Below are 25,710 nucleotides of genomic sequence, written 5' to 3' on the forward strand. Positions count from 1 at the left end.
GTTTTAATTAATATGCCTAACTTTCGCTTTAATATCTTACTTTTAAGCCGCTTTATTTTTGTTATTTTCTGTATTCTTTATTTGTCGGAAAATAGATAATGAGCAAATGTTTTTGTTAAAATTTATTCGACGTAATATAAAGATTCTTGTGACTTGTATCTTAAAATTTCAGGCCTGGGCGACCATCTGTGAAAAGGTAAACAGTGTCGGAAATGCGAAGCGGTTCGTCGCTGAAGTGAAGGAAAAGTGGCGTAACCTCACTAAAAAGGCAAAAACTGAGACCACCATGCAGAAAGTGTCCATGCAGAAAACCGGGGGTGGACCACCAGCACCATTGCCAGATCCACTCCTTGATGATATTGCTGGATTGTTCTGTTCTTCAGCCTCCTTTCACGGGATACCAGGAGCTACTGACTGTGAAACTGTCACGATAAGTTTACGTGAGTATTGACAAAAGGCTAGGGTTATGTATATGTTCAAATTATGTAGATCTCCGTCTACAATTCTAAAGAAAATCGATGTGTAAATGTAAACAGGCATAGAATCTAATGTTATTTAACCATTTTAACTTTAATAATGTCAAATGTTAACTGATGCTGGCACCATCATCTATAAACAAATATTATTTACACGCACTATAGCAACAGCCAATCAAATTGAACATGGCAAGGTTATCTCCCTTGTACTTGAGGCTACCAGTGGGGTTTTTAAAACAGCTGATTTTGCTAATTAAATTAAAGCATTAATGCTACCATGAATGATGAGAAAGAAATCTAAATGAACCGAAATTATTTATATATTAATACAAAAAATTATCATGGGACATCCTTGTCACCATACTATTTTCTATACTGTATGCTGCAGTAATGATATTTTTCTAAACTGTTAAGTTCCTTAATTACTTTTACATCTTAATACCAGGTCTAGATGAAGAGGATGCATATGCAGATGAAATTCCTAGTATGGTTATTAATGCTGAAGAGTTGCAGAAAGTAGATGAAAGTAAGTACCTGTAGAATCTAGATCAATTTCTAAAACTTTCATTACAATGTTGGTATCAATATATCTAGACTATACATTACGGTTAAACAACTTGAAACTTGAAACTTTAATAACCTTTGTTTCCCTTCAAAGTATTTGCAATGGACCAAAGAGCAAAATATATTTTCCTGTCAACCATTGAATATTTCAGTATCATCAGCAGCAAATTCAGCAGCACCAATTCAAGGCAGCAGGGCATTAGCAGCACCATGTCCAAGCAGCAGTACATCAGATAGAGGTAATTTTAATAAAAAAAAATTGAACTTCAATTGCAATTCATTTTTGTTTTTGCACCTTCAGATGCCATGGTGAGAACTTATAAAAGCAGATATTGAATTTTATGAGCAACACATGTACTGAAACTTGATGATGAAAATATATTTTACATAATTATGTACAAAGTAAAGCTTATTTTAAGAATACAAAGTATTTATTTCCAGTCTTGCATCCATTATATATAGTGTATACATCTTTGAAACCACTCTTCTTGTGGTTTCCTGTAAGAGTTTCAGTTTAATGGCAAGTCCATTAATGATTGAGGCTGTACGGAACATTTCTTCTCATTAATTTCAATATGATATCTTGAAACAAAAGTTAATTTTGCCTATTTGATAATCATAATCAGTTTGCAAATTTCAATTTTCATACTGCATAAATTTACAATCTGGAATGTGTGTATATGTAGTCCATATATATGTGACCTATGTGATATGGTAAGCATAACAAAACTGCCAATACTCTTTAATACATGTTGACCAGTACAAATCTATATTCTGAGTGAGAAACTTTAATAACCTTTGTTTCCCTTCAAAGTATTTGCAATGGATCAAAGAGCAAAATATATTTTCCTGTTTTAATATCATTTACAAAAGTTAGTAAGTTCAATATATAAGGTTTTCATTTTTCTTGAGCAATCCTTTGAATACTGATGTTTGTTTTGAATATTTCACTATCATCAGCAGCAAAGTCAGCAGCACCAATTCAAGGCAGCAGGGCTTCAGCAGCACCATGTCCAAGCAGCAGTACTTCAGATAGAGGTAATTTTAATAAAAACATTTTGAACTTCAATTGCAATTCATTTTTGTTTTTGCACCTTCAGATGCCATGATGAGAACTTATAAAAGCAGATATTGAATTTTATATGCAACACATGTACTGAAACTTGATGATGAAAATATATTTTACATAATTATGTACAAAATAAAGCTTATTTTAAGAATACAAAGTATTTATTTCCAGTCTTGCATCCATTATATATAGTGTATACATCTTTGAAACCACTCTTCTTGTGGTTTTCTGTAAGAATTTCAGTTTAAAGGCAAGTCCATTAATGAATCAGGCTGTAAGGAACATTGCTTCTCATTAATTTCAATATGATATCTTGATACAAAAATTAATTTGCCTATTTGATAATCAGAAATGAGTTTCCAAATTCCAATTTTCATATTGCATAAATTTATATCTGGAATGTGTGTATATGTAGTCCATATATATGTAACCTATGTGATATGGTAAGCATAATATAACTGCCAATACTCTTTAATACATGTTGACCAGCACAAATCTATATTCTGAGTGTATACAATTTGGTAGCTAATTAATCAAATCAATGAAAAAAAAAAGTTTGATTCCAACTGACAGTTTTTACTATGTCAAGTAAAATGTATGTATTTTAAACAGCCTATAGTATGTCTTCTTCCTTATTTCAGAGCCCCTTGTTTGTGACAAGTCTTCAAAACCTCAAAATGAACTAGTCAACCATTTCACAAAAATGTAGGTAACACATTCAAATATTTGCAGATTTGCAATTGTATATATAATTTTTCCAAATTTCTTACTGTTTTGTAAGTTCTCTAAAATCACATTGATAATCCATGAATAATACCCAAGAATGTGGAATTTAGGTAAAACAGAAGTCCCCTAGATTAAACTTTAGTATGGTTTTCTTTAAATATTTTCTTAGCAGAAATTTCACCAAGTGAATAATGTATGTAACTCCATTTTAAAGTCACAAAACTGACTGATTCTGCCAGCCTCTAAATATCAGGTGTCATTCATATCTGGAGATGAACAGCTTACTTTGAAGGAAGGAGTGAAGGAAACCTTCAATTCATTTCAATTCTGAGGGTCATGCATGATTGTTATGTGCCATTCAAATGTAGAAAACACAATCTTAACATGAACACTGCATAAATACATGTATATTCATTTATTGTAACAGGCCACAGAAAAGTCTTAAAGAGCTACAAATGGAGTTCTACACAGTCTCTATACAAAATGAGAGGGAAAAGTTCAAACTCATACAAGAACAGACAGCCCTATGCAGAGAACTTAGAGAGAACATTCCGAAGTTGTCCTTAGTCTTGGATGCATTGTGTACAAAAAAAGATGAAGAGTGACTTTTATATTGACTTGAATACATTGTTTGCTTGTTTGACAACTTAAATTTTATTTGTACTTGTTTCAGTATAAGCTGAAGTGCTCAACATAAATAAAAATCTGCCTTAATCATGGTAATCAGATACTTTTGTGTTTGTCAAAACTATTCAATGAGTTAGTGATGAATTGAATAAGAGAAAGAAACAAGCAATGAAACAGTTTTCAAATTTTATTTCCTTGTAATGCAATATGCTGTATGCATAGCAGAAATCACAGTCACTCCAGAACATGTTAAAAAAAGGTGTTGGTCACATAGTTTCTGACTCCACGGCCATCCTGAGGTCCCTGGTATTGGTCTGGCTGAGGCTGCTCATCATCATCTTGAGGCTCCTGTGGCTCAGGTTCATTCCAAAGTATGGCCAGGTTATGGAGGACTGCACAGGCCACAATCACTCTACTGACCTTTGCTGCTTTCATTCGAACCTAAATGTACAGTTTCAATTGTTCATTTATCATTATTTTGATCTTAAAACACAAATCTATAGTATTGCGTTATAAGCAGGCAGGCAGAAAGTTCTGAAAGTTTAACCCTAACAAGTAGTTCAAAGATAAATACATTTTGTTAAAGAAAATATTCTAAACCACAAAATAATGATAATGTTGTTTAGCATTTCTCCTCAAAAAAAGTCATGACTCGAACATTGAGTAGACTGAGGACTCTTTTTCACATTACCTTTATAGAAATATTAATTATTCAGTGCTTTCAGTAAAAATGTATGCTAAAATGCACGTGCACGTTAATATCATACATGCTGACCTTGTAAAATCAAGGATGCATGATATAAAATACCTCAGAATGCAAAACATGAAATTTCCTTTTCCACACTCCAAAAGTCCTCTCTATAGCATTTCTTGTAGATGTGTGTGTCTTGCTGTACCTGTGAGTTCACAAAATACTTGATTAAATACAATATTGTGGCTACAGTATACAAAGACACATTTGTAAAAATGGCAAAAATTCAACAGAATTGAAATGATGAAATAAAACAAAAAAGGAAACGAAATACCTCTCTTCTCTCTCACTGGTTGGGTTGAGATAGGGTGTCAGCAGAAATGGCCTACATGGATATCCACTATCTCCTAGCAAAACACCTTTTTCTAAACCTATAGAAAGCATGTATTTGTAATCATAATCATTTCAGTGTGAATGATGGTCTATAATGAAAAATATTTCAGTGTATTTAACAGTATTGTACTGAGCAACTAAATGAAAACAAACTAAATTTACTCTTGTTTTTCTGTTACATTAAGTCTAATCAAAACAGGCAGGTGCTTGTTATAGAATATTTACACCTATTAAGTCCAGCAAAAAGGCACTGCTTTAAATTGGCAAACATTCATCTGTGTTCATAACTATATTGAATGTTTGTTGTTTTTTTTTTTGGCAAGATTATAATTGGTTTTGGCAGTAAAAATACCTTGGTGCCTAGCCTCTATGTATCTGCACACATTGGATATTCTAAATATATGGCTGTCATGGGAACTGCCTGGCCATGATGCATTTATACTTGTGAATAGCCCTGATCAAAATACAACAGAAGAATACATAATGTTTAAGTAGTATCATAATCATAGAATTATGTTATATTGTGATAACATCCATTACAGTGGTGACTGGGGATGTAACTTACATATTTTCAGTATGGTTTGAATTTAAACTTTGACATAAATTATGTGCAAAAATACTATATTGGTAATCTGTTGAACATAGGCATTATGCTATAAGGCAGCATGACAATAATCTAATATGTTCTCTAACTCATATACCCTAAATCAGTGTTTATCTTATATGTCAGTGTGACAATTATTTTTGACCACCTGACCCAGTTTAATCACCTAATGTACATAGACATGTGATTTTGACATTTAACATACAGTCACCTTAAAGAAAGAGATCATCTACTATCTGTTATGAATTTTGATAATCATAGGCAAAGTCATTCTGCTATTATTGATCAATTACTGCTTTCTGTGAGTCTTGTCAATATTTGGTGTATTATCATCATCGGCGTAGCGCCCTGTAGGCACTACAGGCCCGGGCCTACACTTTTCCAGCAAACATTTAAAAGAGGTTAATATAGATCTACGTAAAATGCAATCAATAAAAGCTGAGGGACTAAATTGATAGGCTTTATCACCTAAATAATATAACTCAACAACTGAATAATGCTGTAAAAGATATTTTAGACAAAATAACTGCGCAAGTATTTTAGGCAGTAATATAAGCATTACATGCTTATACACATAATACAAAATGTAAGTATTGCGCGTGTCTTAATGTGTTGATAATGATTTGCATCACTGGAACTTCTCAGAAATGGACCTTGCATCAAGCCCGGATTTACAGCGGTTCGCAGGAACATTTTCTCCAAGTCAGCTCGCAAATAATGTCTAAATGACGCAATACTAATGTAAATTTCATTTGAAAATTTTATTTCTTGGCCTGTGTCGGCCGAAATAATGCATTTCGGCTTGCGTTTCTAATTTGGGTATAAATCTACAGCAGACATAGGCCATGACTTACTAGCAGAAACAACCCCCTGGTGATAAATTCAAAAGATATCCATATAAATTGAAAAGGAAAAGAATTTCTATTATAGCCTACAATTGGTTTGACTACTTTAGATTTAATGTGTGATAGTGACGAAAAACATTGAATGAAACAGAACCGTATAAAAGGTAACTTTTAAGTTTTAAGTTGTGGATTTTGTTTTCGAAATTCTACACTGGTGAGACTGTTGTGCACACAACTTACAAACCTTTTGGGAGTCTTCTTTACATTACCCAGATTAAAAATGCATCATTCTACTTGCTCCATTTCAATTTTTCCAGAACACTCTCTCCACTACATAACTGCCACATGTGCCACCACGTGCCATGCTTTTATATCCGGACTTAAACACGCTAAGTCAACTATTGTTTTCTTCAGGCAAACAGTTCCATATTTTCAAGAAATCTCGCAGATGAAGTGTACTTTTCTACCAGATCACAAATAGTTTTGCTCAATATAATGTTGTCTTAAATATCCTAAAATGCACCATTCTACTTCTAGGATTTCAAAATTAATCAGAGCCCTCCCGTACCTACCCCATCCTGGCGTCTCAATTCGTCATGCTTCTATACTCAGGCTTGCTGCAAAATCACGTTATTCGATCAGATTCAGAAGCTGTAGAACAATGATAATAAAAGTTTCCTATTTATAATCTAGAAACAGTCATCAGTACACTAAAAGTATACATCGTTGTCAATGCTTGTCACGTTAGAGTCATGCGAACGAATAGTCAACACCATTTGAAAATACAGAAGCTGAGCGCCAAACTTGTCATACAAACAGCCATTCGCTAGTTAATATCAAGTCAAAAATAAATCAGAGATGCGCTAGTCTGCACCATTTAAAAAAAAAAGATATGGGGGAGCATGCCCCCAGCGATATCTTCTCAGCAGGCCTACAACTTCAAAATTCTCAGCTACGCCCCTGATCATAAATTCCTTTCATTGTCTTGAAATCCATTGCATTTTCAGTTGTGTACACAATAAACATTAGAATTCATATAATTGCAATATATTAGCTACTTTGTGCGAAATAAAGTTATGACTTCAACAGAAATGAAATAATTATTGGAGCTGATTCTATAAACATATGCAGCTGCCTGGAAGACACTACACTGTATTTATATTTACAGGTTTTTTACAAAAACTGTATACAGTCAAACATGTCTAGATAGACCACCCTTGGAAGATCCAAAATGTGGTCTCTATTGGGAGGTGGTCTTTATTCACAGGTTAAAATACATTGTAAATGTTAAAATGGGAAACAAAACATGTGGTCTTTAGAGCCAGGTGGTCTCTGTTCAGAGTTGGTCTTTAGCACAGGTTTGACTATGGTAAATTTATCATATAGCTGCATCTCATTGCCAGTAAATATGTATTGAAGTGTATGTTAGGCCATACTATAGTAATTGCTTGATTATCAATTAACTCCCAGTCACTATTTTTAAGCCTTATATTACCAGCCCCATTTTCTAAGATCATCTATGGGATATTTCTATAAACAATGTAAAAAATCATTTTCTTTCAATTCTTATTGTTTAAAAATAAAATAATTTGACAAAATTATCTATCACATGTCATTTTTTTCTCTTTAAACCTTAATTTGGCACCTTCTAATAAAGATAAAGTAAAATATCTGCCTTTGAAATAAAAATAACATAAATTTTTGCCTACCCCTTGTGAAGAAAATTTACCATTATGCTAGAAATTGATATAAAATGGCCTCAGATACAAGTTAGAAACACTAAACATGTGTGTTCTGCTATTCAAGGAACATGTGAAAAGTAACTTCATAACTTTTCAGTGGTTTTGATGCATTTATATCAACTTGTTGACAGATTGTGGTCACCAAATGTTCCATTTAAGAAAGAAAAAGAAACAAGATATTTACACAAAAATAAACTTTTACTGCTATAATATTATATACACATATGATACAACCAAAACCATTTTACATAAAATAATGATGTAGGATAGTGATAAATTAAACAGTTTGATGACTTATTATTATCCATAAGTTATGAAATAAAAAAAAAAGAATTTAGAATCAGTACCCATTTTGTAGCTTATATCCAAACACAACACTGGTAATGTATTTCAACAATTTTAATTATCTGCATGTCACTGCTTTCATTAAATGTGTATTATGCAAATATTTATTCCAAAGTCTGTAATTTCTGATGCTCCAGCATGCACTTTTGTTACTGTATCATTCATTGTCCTTGGCTGTCTTCAACCTAGTTATTGTACATGTACCTAGAATAAAAAATAAAATTATATCTTTGCTTTCCATGTAAAAATGTGAAGTGTTAAATTAAAAAAGATAAATCTCTATTTTGCTTTCAAATGTAAAGATGCAAACTACTGAAAAAATGTTATCTCTAATTGAAATGAAATATTCAATCCTGCATGACTAAAAAAAGAATTTAAATTCAAAATACTTTATTAGAAAACTGTTCAGTCTTTCAACATTTAGGGAAGCTGTATATACTCTGACCTGTTCTGTAATATATTCAGCAACTAAATAAAATTCTAATATGTTGTTTTTTTTTTCAAAATGGAAGTACTAAATTGTTCAAACTTTACATTACATGTATTGACATCTGTCTATACTTTTGTCCTCATTTATATACCTGTTTTATAAGCCTACAGTAGAATGAAAGTAGATAGATGGTAAAAACTTTGCAGATTAACATGAGAAGCCTTTATTTCAACAGGTTTTCTTTCTTTTTTATAAAAAAAATGTGTAAGGAAAAGTTTACAATTATCAAAAAGACATACCTTATTGACTATTGGCCACTTTCAGGTAACTAACCATCTCAATTCGTACCATAACCTAAAATATGCAGTAATATAAAACAAACACTGTTTAACCCACATGAAATAATATCTGAATATTTCTGAATTTTTATCTGAGTCATTGCTGAACATTTCTGAATTTGTCTGAAAATCCCCTCTGTGCTAATTTTGGAATTGTTCAGAAAAATTCAGACATGTTCAGACATAAATTCAGTAATATTCAGACATTATTCAGAAACATTTAGATCAATTCAGAAGTGTTCAGACATGGTTAAATGTTCAGATATGAATCCAGAATTATTCAGACGTAATTTAGACATATTCAGACATTAGTTAAGTTACATTTAGAAAATAATCCCAGACAATAATATAGAAATATTAGGTCACTTCTCATCTCATTGGGGGCGGGACACGGTTCCCTTCAGCCCGGCCATTGGCTGGGCCTGATTTATGTGCGTTTACTGATTTATTTTCAGTGCGTTTTGAGGGGTTGTCGACTTCTCAAAAATTCGTCCTCTGAAACTCTACTTACATCAAATTTACTAGACAAGTACTGAAAAGAATCCTTTAAAAATACAGAAATTGTGTGAATACACCTATCCCCTTACTGACATACTGTGTCGCTGTCACATATTACCGTTGTGCTCGATTTCCATTGAAAAGAGAATAGAATAAACATTCTCCTATCTTATATAATAGAACAAATGACATTAAATCTACGTACCTTATAAATAAATTCCACGTTGAATGTTAAACTATTGTAATAATTCAGCGTTCGTTTTCACATCCACACCACCAGCTACACGTAAGAAAGACAAGGCGCCCGTCATTCTTCTCACACCGGTATGACGTATTTAAATTTTACGTCACTGTTTACTACACATTCTAGCATAAAACTGATTTTATTGTCACTTTTCGGGGGTGTTTTAACAGGAGAGTAAACGTGTGTTAACCAGTGGGGGAAACTTCCCGATCGGGAAATCGGGACTTCCCCTTTTTTGTTACTATATTAAGACATTTTTGCCCGTTCGGGAAACAAAATTGCTGTTTTTTAATAGGGTCAGAAAAATTTATCAGTGCATAAGGATATTCAAGTTACAGAGATAACGATAATATCAATGTACACAAGAAATGTTGTTCTAAAATTCTACCGTTCAGAATATCTTTAAACGGTCTTGTTATTTTTTATTTGTCATCCGAAATAAGCATATTTGCTCAATCTTTGCTCAAAGCCTGCATTTCCCGAATTAGAAATGCAATTTCCCAATTGGGAAATGCAGCAGTTTACTGTTTAACTCTTGATTTCCCATTCAGGAAATGTTTAAAGAGGCACCACAAAATAACTGTATTCTTTTGTGTTTCCATGATGGTAATTATACATGCTTTGCATGAAGAAAATGAGAAATGACAAGTATCTAGTAAAGAATTGACAGTGACAAATTTTAGGCCAAGAGGATGTGTTTAATGTTTTAACATTTCATTTAATGACTGTAGCAATATGTACAGAAATCAGTGTATTAAGTTATATTTCAATCACATTTTGTTTTTACGTTGTATTATAATTATTTACCTATATATTTGAAACTATGCTGAAAACAGATCGACTGAAGAACTTTGCAGATGAAGTTGTCAAAACACATTTATTCAGGAAAGGCCTTAATTGTCCAGCTGAGAACTTGTAGTACAGCTGTATATTACCTGTATTTTAAGAAAGATTTTCACAAAGTTTTCGAGAGTGAAAAAAGTAGGTCACTAGGTTGTGGTGGGTCTTTAAACAAAAGCGAGTAATAATAACTATTTTTATTGAAATTCTGGAAACAAAACATTTACACAAAACTCAAGGCGTGTATTCTCTGTATAATACTGTTGCATATCTTCATTCATTCTTTAGCCTGTACAAACAACTCTCAATTAATTTGTAAATTGCTTCCTTTGACTGATTATTGCTCTCTTCAGTTAGTCTTTCAGTGGATGTTACATACACAGGACCTCTGCCATATTACCTGATGATATTTCATTGTCAAAGAAAACTTGGTGATTAACTGTTGCAACGTTGGTAAAAGTTATGAGATATGAAACCAGAATCAAATTAATCTCATAACCTTTCTTCCTTAAAAACTGTCTCCATATAAAATTTCATTTTCAAACTAATTCATTTTTGTATCCATACAGGTTTTATAATGATCTTTAGGTTCCATACTTAACACTTGCTCATGCATATACAACTGATTTGGATTTTTTCACCTTTTATATCAATGTATGTATCCCTCTGCAAAAGGGACGTTATTGTTCTTAATGGCCTCCCTGACATATGGTAATGATCCAGAAGGAAATATTGTCAGCATCTGCCAAGATTTGCGATTATAACGACAGAGTTTAGCACAATTTAAAGCTTTTTTTTACCTACATATAATCAAAACAGCAAGACTTTTTAAACAGGGTTCAAAGTTTAGTTAAAAAATCATGTTCATTTCAAAGTGACCTAAAGGTGTAACAACCCAATCAAATTCAAAGATATATTTTGTGTCGTCCCTTTAAGCTGTGCTGTTTAAAACCTGCAGTACCACGAATGGAGTCGCTACATTTTGTCATGTATAAGCTTATCTGCACATATGGTAAACTGTCACACAATACCGAGAAATATCCAATGCCGATTCTATTTTGGTTTCTTGTGACATAATATATCTTTCAACACCAGCTTCTAAACCATTTCTACGATAAAGTACAAGTCTAACTGAATCATATGAGCTGCAGTCCAAAGGTAAAGCATATAAAATGTGTTATTTTTTTTGGTTGCAAAATTTTGTCAGTTTGATAAAATCTGTAAAACGATTGATCGATGCAATCACTAACACCAGTGACATGACTGTGTGTCTGCATTTGCTCTTCATAAACATTTTTTTTTTACAATATTGTCCGAACTTTTATATAACTCCCCATAGTTGATGTCATATATACTGTTTATAATATAAGTAACATGTCTCCATGAAGCATTCAACTTCTTGTCAGATTTTCCCATTACTTAATTATTATCAAAAGCTATCATACAGTCAACATTTAGGAAATGTAATGACGTTAAGTGTTCTGAGACAGTTGTTGGATAACTGAGAGAAGGACCTAATTTTGCGTTCAGATTTATGACAAATTTACTCTGTGCAGCTTCATACTGAATTAGGTTCCAAATAAAAGACAAAGTTGCTACAAAGTAAGAGTTACATAAACTGTAAATATGTTCAGTTGCAATGCATTTGTTAAGTAAACAAGGCTTAGTGCCAATATCTGAAGTAACGCCCCCTAAAAAGGCAATAATAGCTTTACTCCGCTTCCATTTATATACTTTCAAGTTGAACTGCCTTAACAAATACACATCTTTGTACATGGAAGATAGTATTTTAGAGTCATCTATTACAGATTTTGCTTCTGATTTTCCAACGGGGAAACGGCTTCCAGAGCAGATAGAGATCTAGGTATAAAAAGGTTTAATATTTTTAGACATCATCAACTGGAACGAAATACCTTAAATATTTTACCCAATACTAAAACAATCCCATTAAAATGTTATTTTATCAGAGCATAATTTTATTATGTTATATTCTATATTTCTGTGGTCCCAAAGCCCTTTTATTCGCTTACAAGACATTTTTTTATATTGATTTGATCAAACCTGAATGATTTTTCATCGCAGATATCAACACCTAGTAGTCATAAATTAACATTACTTTTTTTAAAAAAAATATCTTGGATAAAGAAAACAGATTTGAAAAAGAATCAATCAGTAAAAAGTTTTGAGGCAATACGAGCAGACCCTAGTAAATTATGGTTTGTTTTTCTCAAGAAGATAATATATAGCAAAAACAGTCATAAAGAAAACAAACTTCTTATTTCAGCTAACAATAGTAGTACGATCTACATTTTCTATACCCCCACACATTTATGAAGAGGGCATATAATGTTGCTGCTGTGACAGTGTCCGTATGTATGTCCGTCCGTCAGACCGTACGTCCCGAAATGTTGTGTGTCCAACTCCTGTCACACAACAAGCCTGATTTGCTATTTTGCTTCATACTTTCACAGATGAACAAGCTAGATGTGCAGATATCCATAAAGGAAGAATTGTTTTTCCGCGGCTATTTTTACTGCAGTTATAGCCCTTTGATGTTTTTTTTTTACTATATGGAATGTAGAGAAAAGTCTTGTGTGTCCAACCTCTTCCATGCTATTAGCCTGATTTGCATCAAACGTTCACAGATGAACAAATTTGATGTGCAGATGTCCGTAAAGTGAATGTTTTACTGCAGTTATGGCACTTCAAAAGTTTTTGCTATACAGACAGTATGTGGGGCATCTGTTTTCTATGGACACAGTTCTAGTCCTTTGTAAGTTTGTATCTCCATAACCACTGATTGAAATGGATTGGAACTTCACACACTTGCTCACTGTACAGGTTTTGTAAATTTTGCGTTTTTTACAAAATTATGTCTATTTTTCAACTTTGATAGGATTTTTTTGCTTAGGTTTTTACCTCAGAGTGCTCTAGTTTAAAACAGGTTAATAAACAATGCACAAACAGACTGAAATGTCAATGGCTTTTGTATGCTATGTTTCATTGTTCATACAAAATGAATGACTGGTCTATAAGTTCTCAAAATGCAAATAATGATTTCACTTCTTACATTAGAAAAACATACTCAGTATGATGGCAATAGACCCGTACTAATGGCTTTAAGGTAAACTTTACATTTCTACATCATTTAAAAAGGAAACTCTATTATAAAATCAGCCAGTTATTTAAAGAACAGCAGTTCGGATCTGAGAAAATTATGGTAAATTGTATATAAGCTGCAACTATACAACTTGATCACAGCATTTGCAATGTATGTAATTCTGATATGACAGTGATCTTTATATCAGTAGTTATATCGCTATTACTTATATTTGCCCATGATACCAAGACTCTGTTTGTGTTTCTATGCTGCTGTTGTTGAGTATTGTTCATCTTTGCAAATTCTATACAATGGCATCAACGACTTTGTATATTTCTTATTTATATATGTACGTTTCTCCGTATTCCAATACTTCCGGCATTGCTAATATTTCAGACAGAATAAATGAAATGGGTTACAGGTTTTAGTTTAAACAGTATTTATTAGATATATCATGTACATAAATATATACAGTAACATTTACAATCAAAATGATGTAAAGGATCTGAAAACAAGTTTTCAGCGAAAACTTATATTAATTCATTTCCTCGACAGTAAAACATGTTGTAAGGATAGAGTGTAAAAGAATATGGTGTTTGTCTATTTATTTGTTAGTTTAAACTCTTTTTATATCTTTTTAGTTAGTAAAGTATGAACATTGTGAAAATACAGGTTTTTTAAGCAAAATTATATCCAGCACTTTTGGAAGCCATTTACCTTTCCCAAACGGGAAATTGCATTTCTAATTCGGGAAATGCATATTTTGCACTAACTCTAAGTAAAAGTGCCAACTTTCGAAGACAATAAAAAGATAACAAAATCATTAAAACAAATTCTGAACGGTAGAATTTTAGAACTACATTTCTTCTGTACAATGGTACCATCAATATTTCTGTAACTTTAAAATCCTTATGCACTGATCAGTTTTTCTGACCCTATTAAAAAACTGTGATTTTGTTTCCCGAACGGGAAAAAATGTCTTAATATAGTAACAAAAAAGGGGAAGTCCCGATTTCCCGATTGGGAAGTTTCCCCCACTGTTAACAGAGATTCTCGCGCTCACGTGCTGTTATCAGATACTTTTATATAGGCGCGTTCCGTGGCAAAGTATAAATGGATAATTCAAAGGGAAATGACGTCAACGTGAAAAACAACGTAGACATGGAAATGCAATGGTGTTGAAGGACAGTGTATTCATTTACTTGGTTTTAACGCGTTTTATGCTAATAAGCGCATGTTCTTTTCGTGTGATAAAGTTCGGATTTGAATTAACCCTAGCCATAAACGAGCACGTGCGTTGACATCATGCGACCCGCAAGACATATGAAATATTTGCTGTTAAGAGTACACAACTTTATGGTAGGACAACTTTTTTCTACCTCAACTTGTTTTTTTTTTTTTTTTTTTTTTTTTTTTTTGCCGTCTTTGTTGCTAACGCAAGTGGTTGTGATGACACAAATGCATTTCCAAGCATCTTGCTCGAAAAAAAAGCTTTAAAGTGGGTGGCCGAATATTTACGAGTCGAAAAAGTATTTTTTTTTTCAGAAACTTATTTTTTAGCAACTCTTACATTGATATCTTGTTCGGAAAATATTATTTGTAGTAGCTGTTGTAAATTGTTAGACTTAACAAGACTACCCACAAAATAACAAACACCTATTGTAATGGCAAGATGAGAGGGGAGACAACCCATAACAATTTCAAACATGTATATTGATCTCACAATATAAACAAATGCAATTGTATTTGATGCATAATGGTTGAATAAATAAATTATTCATATATTTTCATGTACCTTACAAACAGCTTTAAAGTGTATAATACACGGAGGACATTTATAAGGTACATAATGTACATGTATATATCGGAAACTAACCGTAGTACATATTCGTTAAATCGTTAAAGCTCTACAATATCAGTCTCCCATCACAACATGCTTTAGTTAAAGCTACATTCGTCAAAGAAATACTGGCCATACACGAAAAAAAAATATCTATTGAGGAAACGAGGATCCGTAACATGCGCGGAGTTTTTCAACTCCTCAGATACTGAAACTACGGAATCTGTTCAGAAGCATGTTCATATCTTAAGATTATTATTTCATTTTTACTTGATATAATGAGCATATTTACATCTTTTTCGGCCTTATTTATACACACATACAACAATGTGTGAATTTGAATAGCATAAAGTAGATGTAACTAGTATAGAAACTTGCGTAGAACTGATTTCTTCGCTACCAAATACCCGCTAAAAATCCCGTGCACAAAATGGTTCAATGATTTTGTGCTTCGCCGTGTTAAGACATATGTTCTCCGCTATAATACGTACCGAGGAGAACTGCAAATCAAAGCATGGCTTGCTAGTCAGCTAATTTTAAGTCTGAAATGGCCGAATTCAGCATTTTCAGAAATAAATGCCTGTACCGTTGATACTTTGAATTCATTAGATTTGTGTGAGAATGTGTTAATATTGAAAACGACTTGGTTGGTAGCTAAATGGTTATTGTAATGAAAACTATCATTTTTAACGCTGTCACTGATGTTTCTTTTTTCTTTTTAAATTGGGGACGATCAGCTTATTTGTGGCTATCTATATCTTAGATGCTCCAAATTGTTCCATAACAATAAAATGATTTGATTTCAAGTCCAGACAATTAAAAACATTTTGGACATATACACATATATGTTCATTAAGACCCACCACAACCTAGTGACGTACTTTTCTGTCCCACATGAACTGCGTGAAATTCATTCTGATAATCTGATTTGTATAATACCGTTTTTTTAAGATGATATGTAGAAAAGTAAGGCGCTGCATGAATTAATCTGCAAACTTCTTCCGTCAATCTTTTTCAGTATAGCGCCTTAGGCTATTAAAACGTAGATAAATAGCGTAGTTCTAAAGGAAACTCAGCCCTGTATGTATTGCTTTAAATTTGAGCCGCACCATGAGAAAACCACCATAGTGCATTTGCGACAGCATGGATCCAGACCAGCCTCCGTGCAGTCTGGTCAGGATCCCAGTTATTCCCTTTCAAAGCCTATTGCAATCAGAGAAACCGTTAGCGAACAACATGAATGCTGACCAGACTGCGCACATGCTGAACGCAATCGCATTTCTAGTAGGCCTACGTAGGTTTTCCCATGGTGCGGCTGATATTATTTCAATTATAATGCATTTAAAGACATTCAACACAATGTGTCCTGGCCTTATATATATTATGCCATTGTGAATTTGAAACTGTTTACTAGTACTTTTTTACAATTATTTCATTTCCGTTTCTACCATTGATGACTCACAAGCTATTTTACCACCATTTTCTATGAAAACGAATGCAGCATTAAGTAATATACTAATTAGTGAACAAGAGATAAGTGACATATTGCTTAATTTAATAATAAAGAAGGTTAGTGGACCAGACGAAATAAGTCACCGTATGCTTAAAGAGACAGCTGCAAGTGTTTGTAAACCACTGTGTATTATTTTCAATCGTTCTGTATATGAATGCTCTTACCCAAATTGTTGGAAAACAGCTTTTGTAATGCCATTGTACAAAAAGGGTGACCGTGACCTTTCTTCTAACTACAGACCGATTTCATTAATAAGTTGTGTTGGTAAAGTAATTTTATACGAATGGTTTAAAAGTTATCTTGAATCCAGAAGTCAGAAAGTTTTTGTTCGTTGCTCGTATTCTGATGTTAAATATGCAAATGCTGGCGTCCCTCAAGGGTCAGTGTTAGGTCCTCTTTTATTTTTGATATACGTTAATGATATAGCTGAAAATCTTGAAAGTTTAACGCGTCTTTTTGCTGATGACAGTTCCTTATCTGTAACTAGTTGTGACTCAAACTATATAGAATTAACTCTCAATGAAGACCTCAAACGGATATCAGAATGGGCAAAACAGTGGTTAGTTACATTTAACCCAAACAAGACAGAAGTTCTTTACTGCTCTTTTACTAATAATCCTAAACCTATTTTGTATTTCGATAATGTTCAGTTAGATTTTACTCAACACCATAAACATCTTGGTCTTACATTAAGTGATGACGGTACTTGGCATGAACATAGTTCAAATATAACTAAATCTGCCTCAAAAATATTGGGATCAATGCGATTGTTAAAATTTAAATTAAACAGGAAAACTTTAAATCAAATTTACATTTCGTATATGCGGCCTATATTAGAGTATGCCAGTGTAATTTGAGATAGTTGTACCGAATACGAAAAGGAAAATATTGAAAAATTACAGTACGAAGCTGCAAGGTTAGTTACAGGTTTAACAAAGTCCGTTTCGATCGAAAGGTTACTACAAGAAATAGGATGGGTATCATTATCAGACCGTCGGTTGATTCAAAAACTTACTATAATGTATAAAGCAAAACACGGCGATTTACCAGACTATCTTAATACTCTCTTTCCACATGAAGTTTCAGAAACTACTCCTTATAACTTAAGAAACGATAATAATTATGTTACAGTTGCAAGAAGAACAGAAATATTTTCCAAATGATTTATACCATCTGCTATTTCTGCTTGGAACAATCTAGAAATTAATACTCGAGAATCGTCCACTTTAAACGCTTTTAAAACAAGTCTCAAAGAAAAATTTAAACCTCCACAAGTTCCTTTGTTTTACTTATCTGGTGTAAGGACATTGTCTGTTTATCACGCCAGAATTAGAAACAGGTGTAGTAGTTTAAATGGTGATCTTTTTAAAAATCATTTAAGAGATTCAGCTCAGTGTGAATATGGCTATGGCATTGAAGATGCTGAGCATTTCTTTTTTAAATGCAATCGTTTCCGAGATCAAAGACACCAATTATTTACATCCACACGCCCTTATCATCCCCTAAGTACTAACGCATTATTATTTGGTAAAGAAGATTTAACAATGGAGGAAAATTCACAGATATTCAACGAAGTGCAAAAGTTTATAAAACATACAGAAAGGTTTAAATAATACATAATATTAACAACAGACCAAACAACATCTTACTAATATCTGACTAGATTAATCCACCATTGTTCAAATTATATAAACGTTTAACATCTCGTGACAGTCGCAGACAGACAGAGAGACTCCTGCCATCACATCGAAAGTGTTTGATTTTTTTCTTTTTATTATTCTTCTGTGTTCTTTTTTCTTTTTTTCCTTTTTTCATCAGGATTAAGTGCTCTCATCTTCATTACTTTTTTCTCTTATAAACACTTGTACATCCGCCATCTGTAGTATATTATTGCTCGAGTGTATATGTTGTTATTTTTTGTGTTCGTTTTTTTCTAACTAAAGCTTAAGGGAAGGACAGTCTCTAATGTTGTCTGAACTTGTTGTCCGACCCTTTTGCCCTTTGATTATGTATGTTTGAATTGTAATTGTAATAATATATCAAAGAGCAATAAAATATGATTAAATCAGTACTTTTTTGTGTAAATCAGTTACCATCATGAATAAAAGATAGAAGGCTACAGTTATCACAATTCAGTATTGCGGTTCTTCAAAGCTGATTTCAATGAGGCCTAAAAAATTGTTTCCGGTAACATGCTTAAAAAAATTAGGGTAGGTAGGTCGGAAATTTTCTCTCTTTTTTTTAATTTTTTTAAGGGAGACTGTTCGGAAATTACTTTTGTGTCAAAAAATGGATACACATAAGGGGGTTATGCATTTAGAGCATCGGTTAGATGATTTCTTACATCACTGGCCATGTTAAAATCATAAAAAGGGTCATGTTTAAAGCATAAATTTAAGTGCAGTTTTGCAACTTCTTGTTAAAAAATGTTGAAAAAAATATTTTCCAAGGCCATAAAAACATTTAAGGTCGGGCCAAAAATTTCAGGTAGGTCGGGATACCGGAAACAAACATTTTTTAAGCCTTAGAGAAAACGTTATCGAACAGCAAGGATCATGCTGGTCGCAAAACCACTTTGTTGGTTTTCTCATGGCGCGGCCCATTTTAATAAATACATCATAGATAGATGTGAATTTTCCCATTTGACAACAATTGTTTTTAAAAAAATTACACTACAAACAATATCACTCAGCAACAACATTTGCACACAGTCATAAATGAAATGAAGTTGTATTAAATAAAAGTTTTATGTCAACACTTAAAACCCCATAGGGAACCCCTGGTAGGAAGGGAGGCAGCCATTCAACAGTATACATACCGCGGTGATTACAAGTGGCCTGGACATTTATGGAGTGATATCGTTTTCTGTTTACGTAAGCTGCCTCTTGATCTTTCGGCGGAGAAATTATTCTAACATGTGTGCCATCTATACAACCAACAACGCCGGGAAATTGTCTTATTTTATAAAATCCCTGTTGAACAGTCCGTCTTTCGTCATCCGTCGTTGGAAATCTTATGTATTCGTCCTTCAGTGAAAATAAAACGGCCGTCACCCTGGTAATTGTCCGGGACACAGTGGCAATGTCGACACCAAATGTGTCCCCGATTAACTGAAGAAAGCACCCAGATGCAAAAAATCTGAGTGCTATCAGTATTTGCTGACGTGCAGTCAAAGAAAAATTACGGTTCGTCCCATGTCGAAGTCGATCCCCAATGAGGTCCTCTAGTCTGTCCAAATTTTCAGATCCAAATCTGTAGCGTCGTCGAAGTTCCTCGTTGTCCAAGTCGTCAGTTTGTCTGTTTACTCGTCTAAACCGTCTAGGTCGTCTGGCGTTTGGTATAAAGGCAGCCATTTTGTATATTGGTTAACTTTTAACCAGTATCAGAGAGGTTGGTTAAATTTAACCAGAAACTTGCTTCGGTTAAATTTAACCAAAGTTTTGTACAATAGGATAACCGGAACTTTTACCAAAATGATAATTTAACCAGCAGTTAACCCACTGGTTAAATTTAACCAAGCTTTATACATTTGGGTGCAGAGGTTGAATCATTTCAGATAATCTTATTTACTGAATTATTTCGCATCATTTTATTACGTTACAAAATGGACGTCTTTAAATTTCGGGATAGTTTTCTCTGTACGGCTTCATGGAAAACAATGGAAATGTTCTCTGAAACTACTGGCTTAGTTTCAAAGTAAATCCAATACAAGGGTTTTAAGTGGTCTACCAAATTCTGAACAAAAGAAAAACCGTTCTAATTCATTGTAAAACAATAATGCATACTGAGCGACCATTTACATTAAGGACCTAGAGCAATCATTGCCCTCTTTTCCAGAGACCATTCATCTGTTTCATCAGTATTCCCGAATACCACCTGTGTCACTTGGTTTCTAAATAGTCAAGAATGATGCTTCGCACCAAAACTGGATTATGATTAAATTAGATGTTTCAAACCGGGTTATGACAATACCCTATATTCATTTATTATACATTCATTTAATAATTCAATGAGCTACAGCAGATTGTAAATACCTAAAGAATACAACTGTATAAATGACAGTTCATGTTCTTAAACACAAGATGAAGTGTGGTCAAATTAAGAAATTACGGATGTTCTAGAACAATCACACGTTGTCTTAAACGTTTTCGTTTTGATTGCAGAATTGATAATTCTGTAAGAAACATGTGATGCACACTGCAATTTCGTTCCTTTGTAAAATTTCCAGCTTTGCCTTAACGCTTGTGTTATATTGTTAAATTTATGTTTAACACTCTAACGATTTCAGAAGAAGAAACGGAGTATAAAAGAGTCCTAATGAATGTGTTGCCAAAATGTGTTAAAAAGCTTCATCCAGATCCAGTGTTGGACAGTCTGCTTGCTGAAGGAATTCTCACAGATACCCAAACAAGAGATATTAGTGTAAGCGTCATCAAATAATGTCTAGCTTTCTTTTGTATGGTCTTCTCTTATTCTTAAACACTTGATATTCAAAAAGAAGGTGACAAACATACAAAATCGTACTGAGGTCGATATTGTATCATTTTAGTTTACCTATACTAACTTGAAGGACATGTGGTCCAATGCAACAATGGCGGTCCAACAGTCCGTCGTCAGCAGTTAATTAATTTAATTAGTTTTTTTTCTACTTTTACAGTCTTTAGTAAAATGTTAATAACGATAAGCCATAAGGTATGTTAAATTATGGCTTTAATCAGACCAGTTGGTCAAGAGTTAAGGTATTTGCATTTAGTAAGATCCAGATCGGAACTATTACAGAAAATCAAGATTTCTGTATAGTATATATATTTATCTAGTCAATGTAATTTTTCGCAATTTTACATTATCGCGTTCTTGTATTTGTGTCCTATTTTCATATATATTACATATATATACTATAATTAAACACATTTTGCCCCTGTTCATAAAAGCCTGTAATACCAATCCCTCTTGTCGGGAACATGAGGATTGTCCTCAAAAATACGATTGTTGCCGTATCTACAAAACTAGCAATCAAATACGTCTATTTGTTTCGTTTCAACAATAGTGTACCTGCAACAGATGTGTCAGCTCTGAAAGTGTTTTTTAAGGGTACACATCCCTGCCCTTGTAACAATACGTATCCAAATCGATTTAATCATGTTTTCTCATTAAAATGTATCTAAAGTGTAAATATATTCATTTTTTCACAAGATATCAATTTCAATTCATTAGAAAGGTTGTGTTTTAATCGATGCAGCTCACTTCTGCGCATGCCCGGAAGTGATTATCTAATGTCGCGTACGGCAAAAATTCGCAAATTATTGTATGTTCGCATGCATTTAATGTAAAATATGTATAATATACTGACTAAATGTTAGGGTAAGTATCACCATGGTTACAAAATATATACATTTAAAGTACATTTAGTTCAAATTGCTTCAGTCCGATATATACTGGAGTGAGTAATTTATACCGGCGCTACAACTCTGCATTGAGTCACAGCTGTTTCTAATCCCGTACCGTACCCATACCGTACATCCGTATTCGTAAACTATAGGTTTCGTTCGGAGAAAGGCGGAAACTTACATCGTTTTGTGACATCAAAATACTTCAGAAACACCTTAAAATCCGCTTATTAAGAAATCTGCCGTTTGATAATGTGATATATCTCTAAGTCATTTGCTCAAACACTGAAAGAGTACTTTGTACCAACCTGCGTTGTATAAATGCCCGCCACACCCCACCTCAATAGCAGAAGTACCAACTTAAAATTGACAAAAATATGCAAAAATAGCCCTTGGGTCTGCTGAACAAGTATTCCTTTCTTTACAAAATCATTTTCTCTTGATTTCTCTGAGCATGTTTCAAATAGATATATTGTTTTCCGTTATAAAAATGCTTAGGTATAAAATTTATGCTGATTATTGTACTTTACTGAAATATATTTTAGGATTATAGAAATTTTAAAAAATGTTAAAAATAGCACTGTATCTAGGGGCAAATTAAGTTGAAACAAAGCAGGTGACCTAGTATTTTTATTTCATTTTTCAATACATCATAACATGATCTTTTAATACAAAACATTTCATCAAAATCTGTTATTGAGAAAAAAAACGAAATTGTAGCGAGCGTCCTGTAGTCAGTCATGTAGACTTTTTGGTAATTTAAGTATTTTTCTAGTTATTATTATACAACTTATTTATGTGTATTGTTCCTATCAAATTGTCAAAACTATTGCTAATTCATGGCTGTGTTCTATTGTCGTTTTATGGAGTTCTTGAACTATCTATTTTTTCCTTATATTTCCAGATGATCTTAGAGTGTTACTTTCGTGTCACACCCCCTACGACCGCACTTTAGTAGATAACGTTTGTTTTTATTCCTAACTTGAATGTCCGACTGACATTGAATTTATCATAAAGGTATAAGGTATGATAACGATGTTATATGGAAACTTATTCAAATGAGTTTTTAGTTGTTAATGGCTTCAAGTTAAAAAAACAGCAAAATATCAATTAACGCTAGAGCGTTACTATGGTTATTCAATAACCTATCTGTGATGTCATTCTGTTCTCGTCAGTACTTTTGCTAGCCTGTATAATTAACGGTACCAGTGATAGTTTTGTGATTTCGCGTTTTCATCATTTTACTATCGAGTTCCGGGTTTTAGATCAACACATTCAAAGGTGATGACCCTAATGCCAAGCAAATAAGAATTCTTTTAGATTGCTATGACGTCTTGTTGAGACGTCTTTATGACGTCTTTTTTGGGCTTTTTTTAAAGGTGCGTTCACGTCTTTTAGAGACGTCTTAAAGACGTCTTTTTGTGGACGCCTTTTGCGTCTTTCTGGAGAAGTCTTTTTCCGTCTTTTTGGTTGTTTCTGAAAGGTGTAAACACGTCTTTTAGAGATGTCTCTATGACGTGTCTGAAAACACATTTTTGTCGTGTATTATAATGATGTCTTTATAAAAGTAATAATAAGACATCATCTTTCTGAAATGTGAAATTAAACAATAATCCAACGGATAATGAACTAGTATTTCGGCATTGATATTTTGCTTATCCAGCTTTTGTAATCAGCATATATTTTCTGATTTTTATTTCATAGATCTGTGATCATTTTTTATCCGAGATACAAAAAATGTCCGATAGGTAATTCAGTAAGTGAGTCGCAGTTTAATAACTTAGTTCTCCAAATCTTTATCACGGCAAAACCTGAAATAGATTAAATTCGAGTGTTTTATATTCATTATTTTCTCATAAATTGAATACAAATGATAAAACAGTTATTTGAATCATGTTAACCATTATCAGCACATTATGATTAAGATATCCTCTCGTTGTAAGTATGAGATACTTTTAAGAAAAAATTCAGAAAAATGTTAATGATGCTAAATTAGATATTTTATAAATAAGTCCGTCTTTTAAATATCATATCATTGACGAATATAATTATTATGTTATGATAATGTTTGAAGTATTGTACTCACTTGTTCTACATCAACCGTCTGTACATGATGAAAAAACTTGTTTTGTCTTGCAGCGTAAACCTCTATTAAATTAACTGAATAGCGTGACTGATAGTTAACAAGAGCAGAGAGAGACGGGCCCTTAGTTACCATGGAAACAAACATGTATCATAAATGTTCCCAATCGATTCCAGTTTGAATCATTATACTATTGCTTTCTTGAATATTTTAAGATGTATGGATGTTATTATTAAAAGTAATTACACAATTTATTAAAAAAACTACACAACAATCCAATTTTAATTACAGTTAAAAATATTTTCGGAAGTGCAGAACATATCATTTACTAGATTAGTCTATTTTCATGACTTTTATACCCGTAGTATACACGTTGTATTTTGAAAATACAATAAAAATGCCATACACGTCCGTTATATTATGAAGTAAGGCAAATATCGAACTTACCGGCATATCTAATATCATAGTTTTTTTCTAACAGTTTATGTTGTAAATATTACTGCAGCTAAGATGAACGAACACTTGCATTTACTCATAGACAGAGATGCTTTTATCTCGATTTAAAACGTCTTTTAAAAGACCTCTCTATTTTTTAGGTAAAACCACATTAAAAGACGTCTTTTTCTGGTCACAGATGTCGTGATCATAAAAAAACAAATAAACACGTCGTTTTCTAGTCACAGACGTCGTGACCATAAAACAACAAAACAGACGTCTTCAGATGTCTTTTTTTTTTTTTTTTTTTTTTGCTTGGTTGAATTCAGGACCATACTTCCCAAAATGAATCGTTGTAATTAAAAACCAAAATAAATATTTAATAAATGTTTTAATACCCGAACTTTTTACATATTCATACTCTATACATAATGCTATTTTTATCATTTCCAAGAGTTTAACCTGAAAATATTACAAATCAGTTTTATTTGATTGTATCTGTATCTTTACGTTGCTAGTCATCAAAGTATTTCTTTGAGGTCCGCTTAAGATAACCCCGTTTATTTTGAATTTCACAATTTATATATAAACAGTATCCCAGAAGCAGTAATTATATAATCATTAGATCATCTTTGCAACATGCCGATGTAGAAAAGGTAAATGTTGGTGTGTTTTTTATACGCCCGAAGGGACGTATTATGTTATGATGCTGGTGTCCGTCTGTCCGTCCGTCCGTTAGCAATTTTGTGTCCGCTCTGTAACGCTTGAACCCCTCGAAGGATTTCAAGAAAACTTGAGATAAATATTCACCACACTGAGACGACGTGCAGAGCGCATGTTTTGAATGTCTCGCTTCAAGGTCAAGGTCACACTTAGGACTCAAAAGTCATATTAGTTTGTTTCGTGTCCGCTCTGTAACT

At 33.0% G+C, this 25,710-nt stretch overlaps 1 protein-coding gene across 6 annotated transcripts in view; it reads left to right on the plus strand.

Moving 5' to 3' along the window:
• LOC123566668 (interferon-induced very large GTPase 1-like) overlaps positions 1–25,710 on the plus strand; it is a 110,630-nt gene that overhangs the window by 45,066 nt on the left and 39,854 nt on the right. For 3 of the 6 annotated variants that reach the window (XM_053517719.1, XM_053517722.1, XM_053517723.1), the window contains 6 exons: positions 173–440; positions 922–1,002; positions 1,193–1,279; positions 2,001–2,078; positions 2,751–2,814; positions 3,263–3,552. In XM_053517719.1, coding sequence (XP_053373694.1) covers positions 173–440; positions 922–1,002; positions 1,193–1,279; positions 2,001–2,078; positions 2,751–2,814; positions 3,263–3,440 — 756 coding nt within the window. In that variant the 3' untranslated portion in view covers positions 3,441–3,552. Of the gene's footprint in view, positions 1–172; positions 441–921; positions 1,003–1,192; positions 1,280–2,000; positions 2,079–2,750; positions 2,815–3,262; positions 3,553–21,173; positions 21,308–25,710 lie in introns of those variants that run through there. The other 3 variants (XM_053517718.1, XM_053517717.1, XM_053517720.1) reach the window with 2 other exon arrangements.

This window comes from Mercenaria mercenaria, chromosome 11 (genome assembly GCF_021730395.1).
Source record: "Mercenaria mercenaria strain notata chromosome 11, MADL_Memer_1, whole genome shotgun sequence".
Taxonomy (NCBI): domain Eukaryota; kingdom Metazoa; phylum Mollusca; class Bivalvia; order Venerida; family Veneridae; genus Mercenaria; species Mercenaria mercenaria.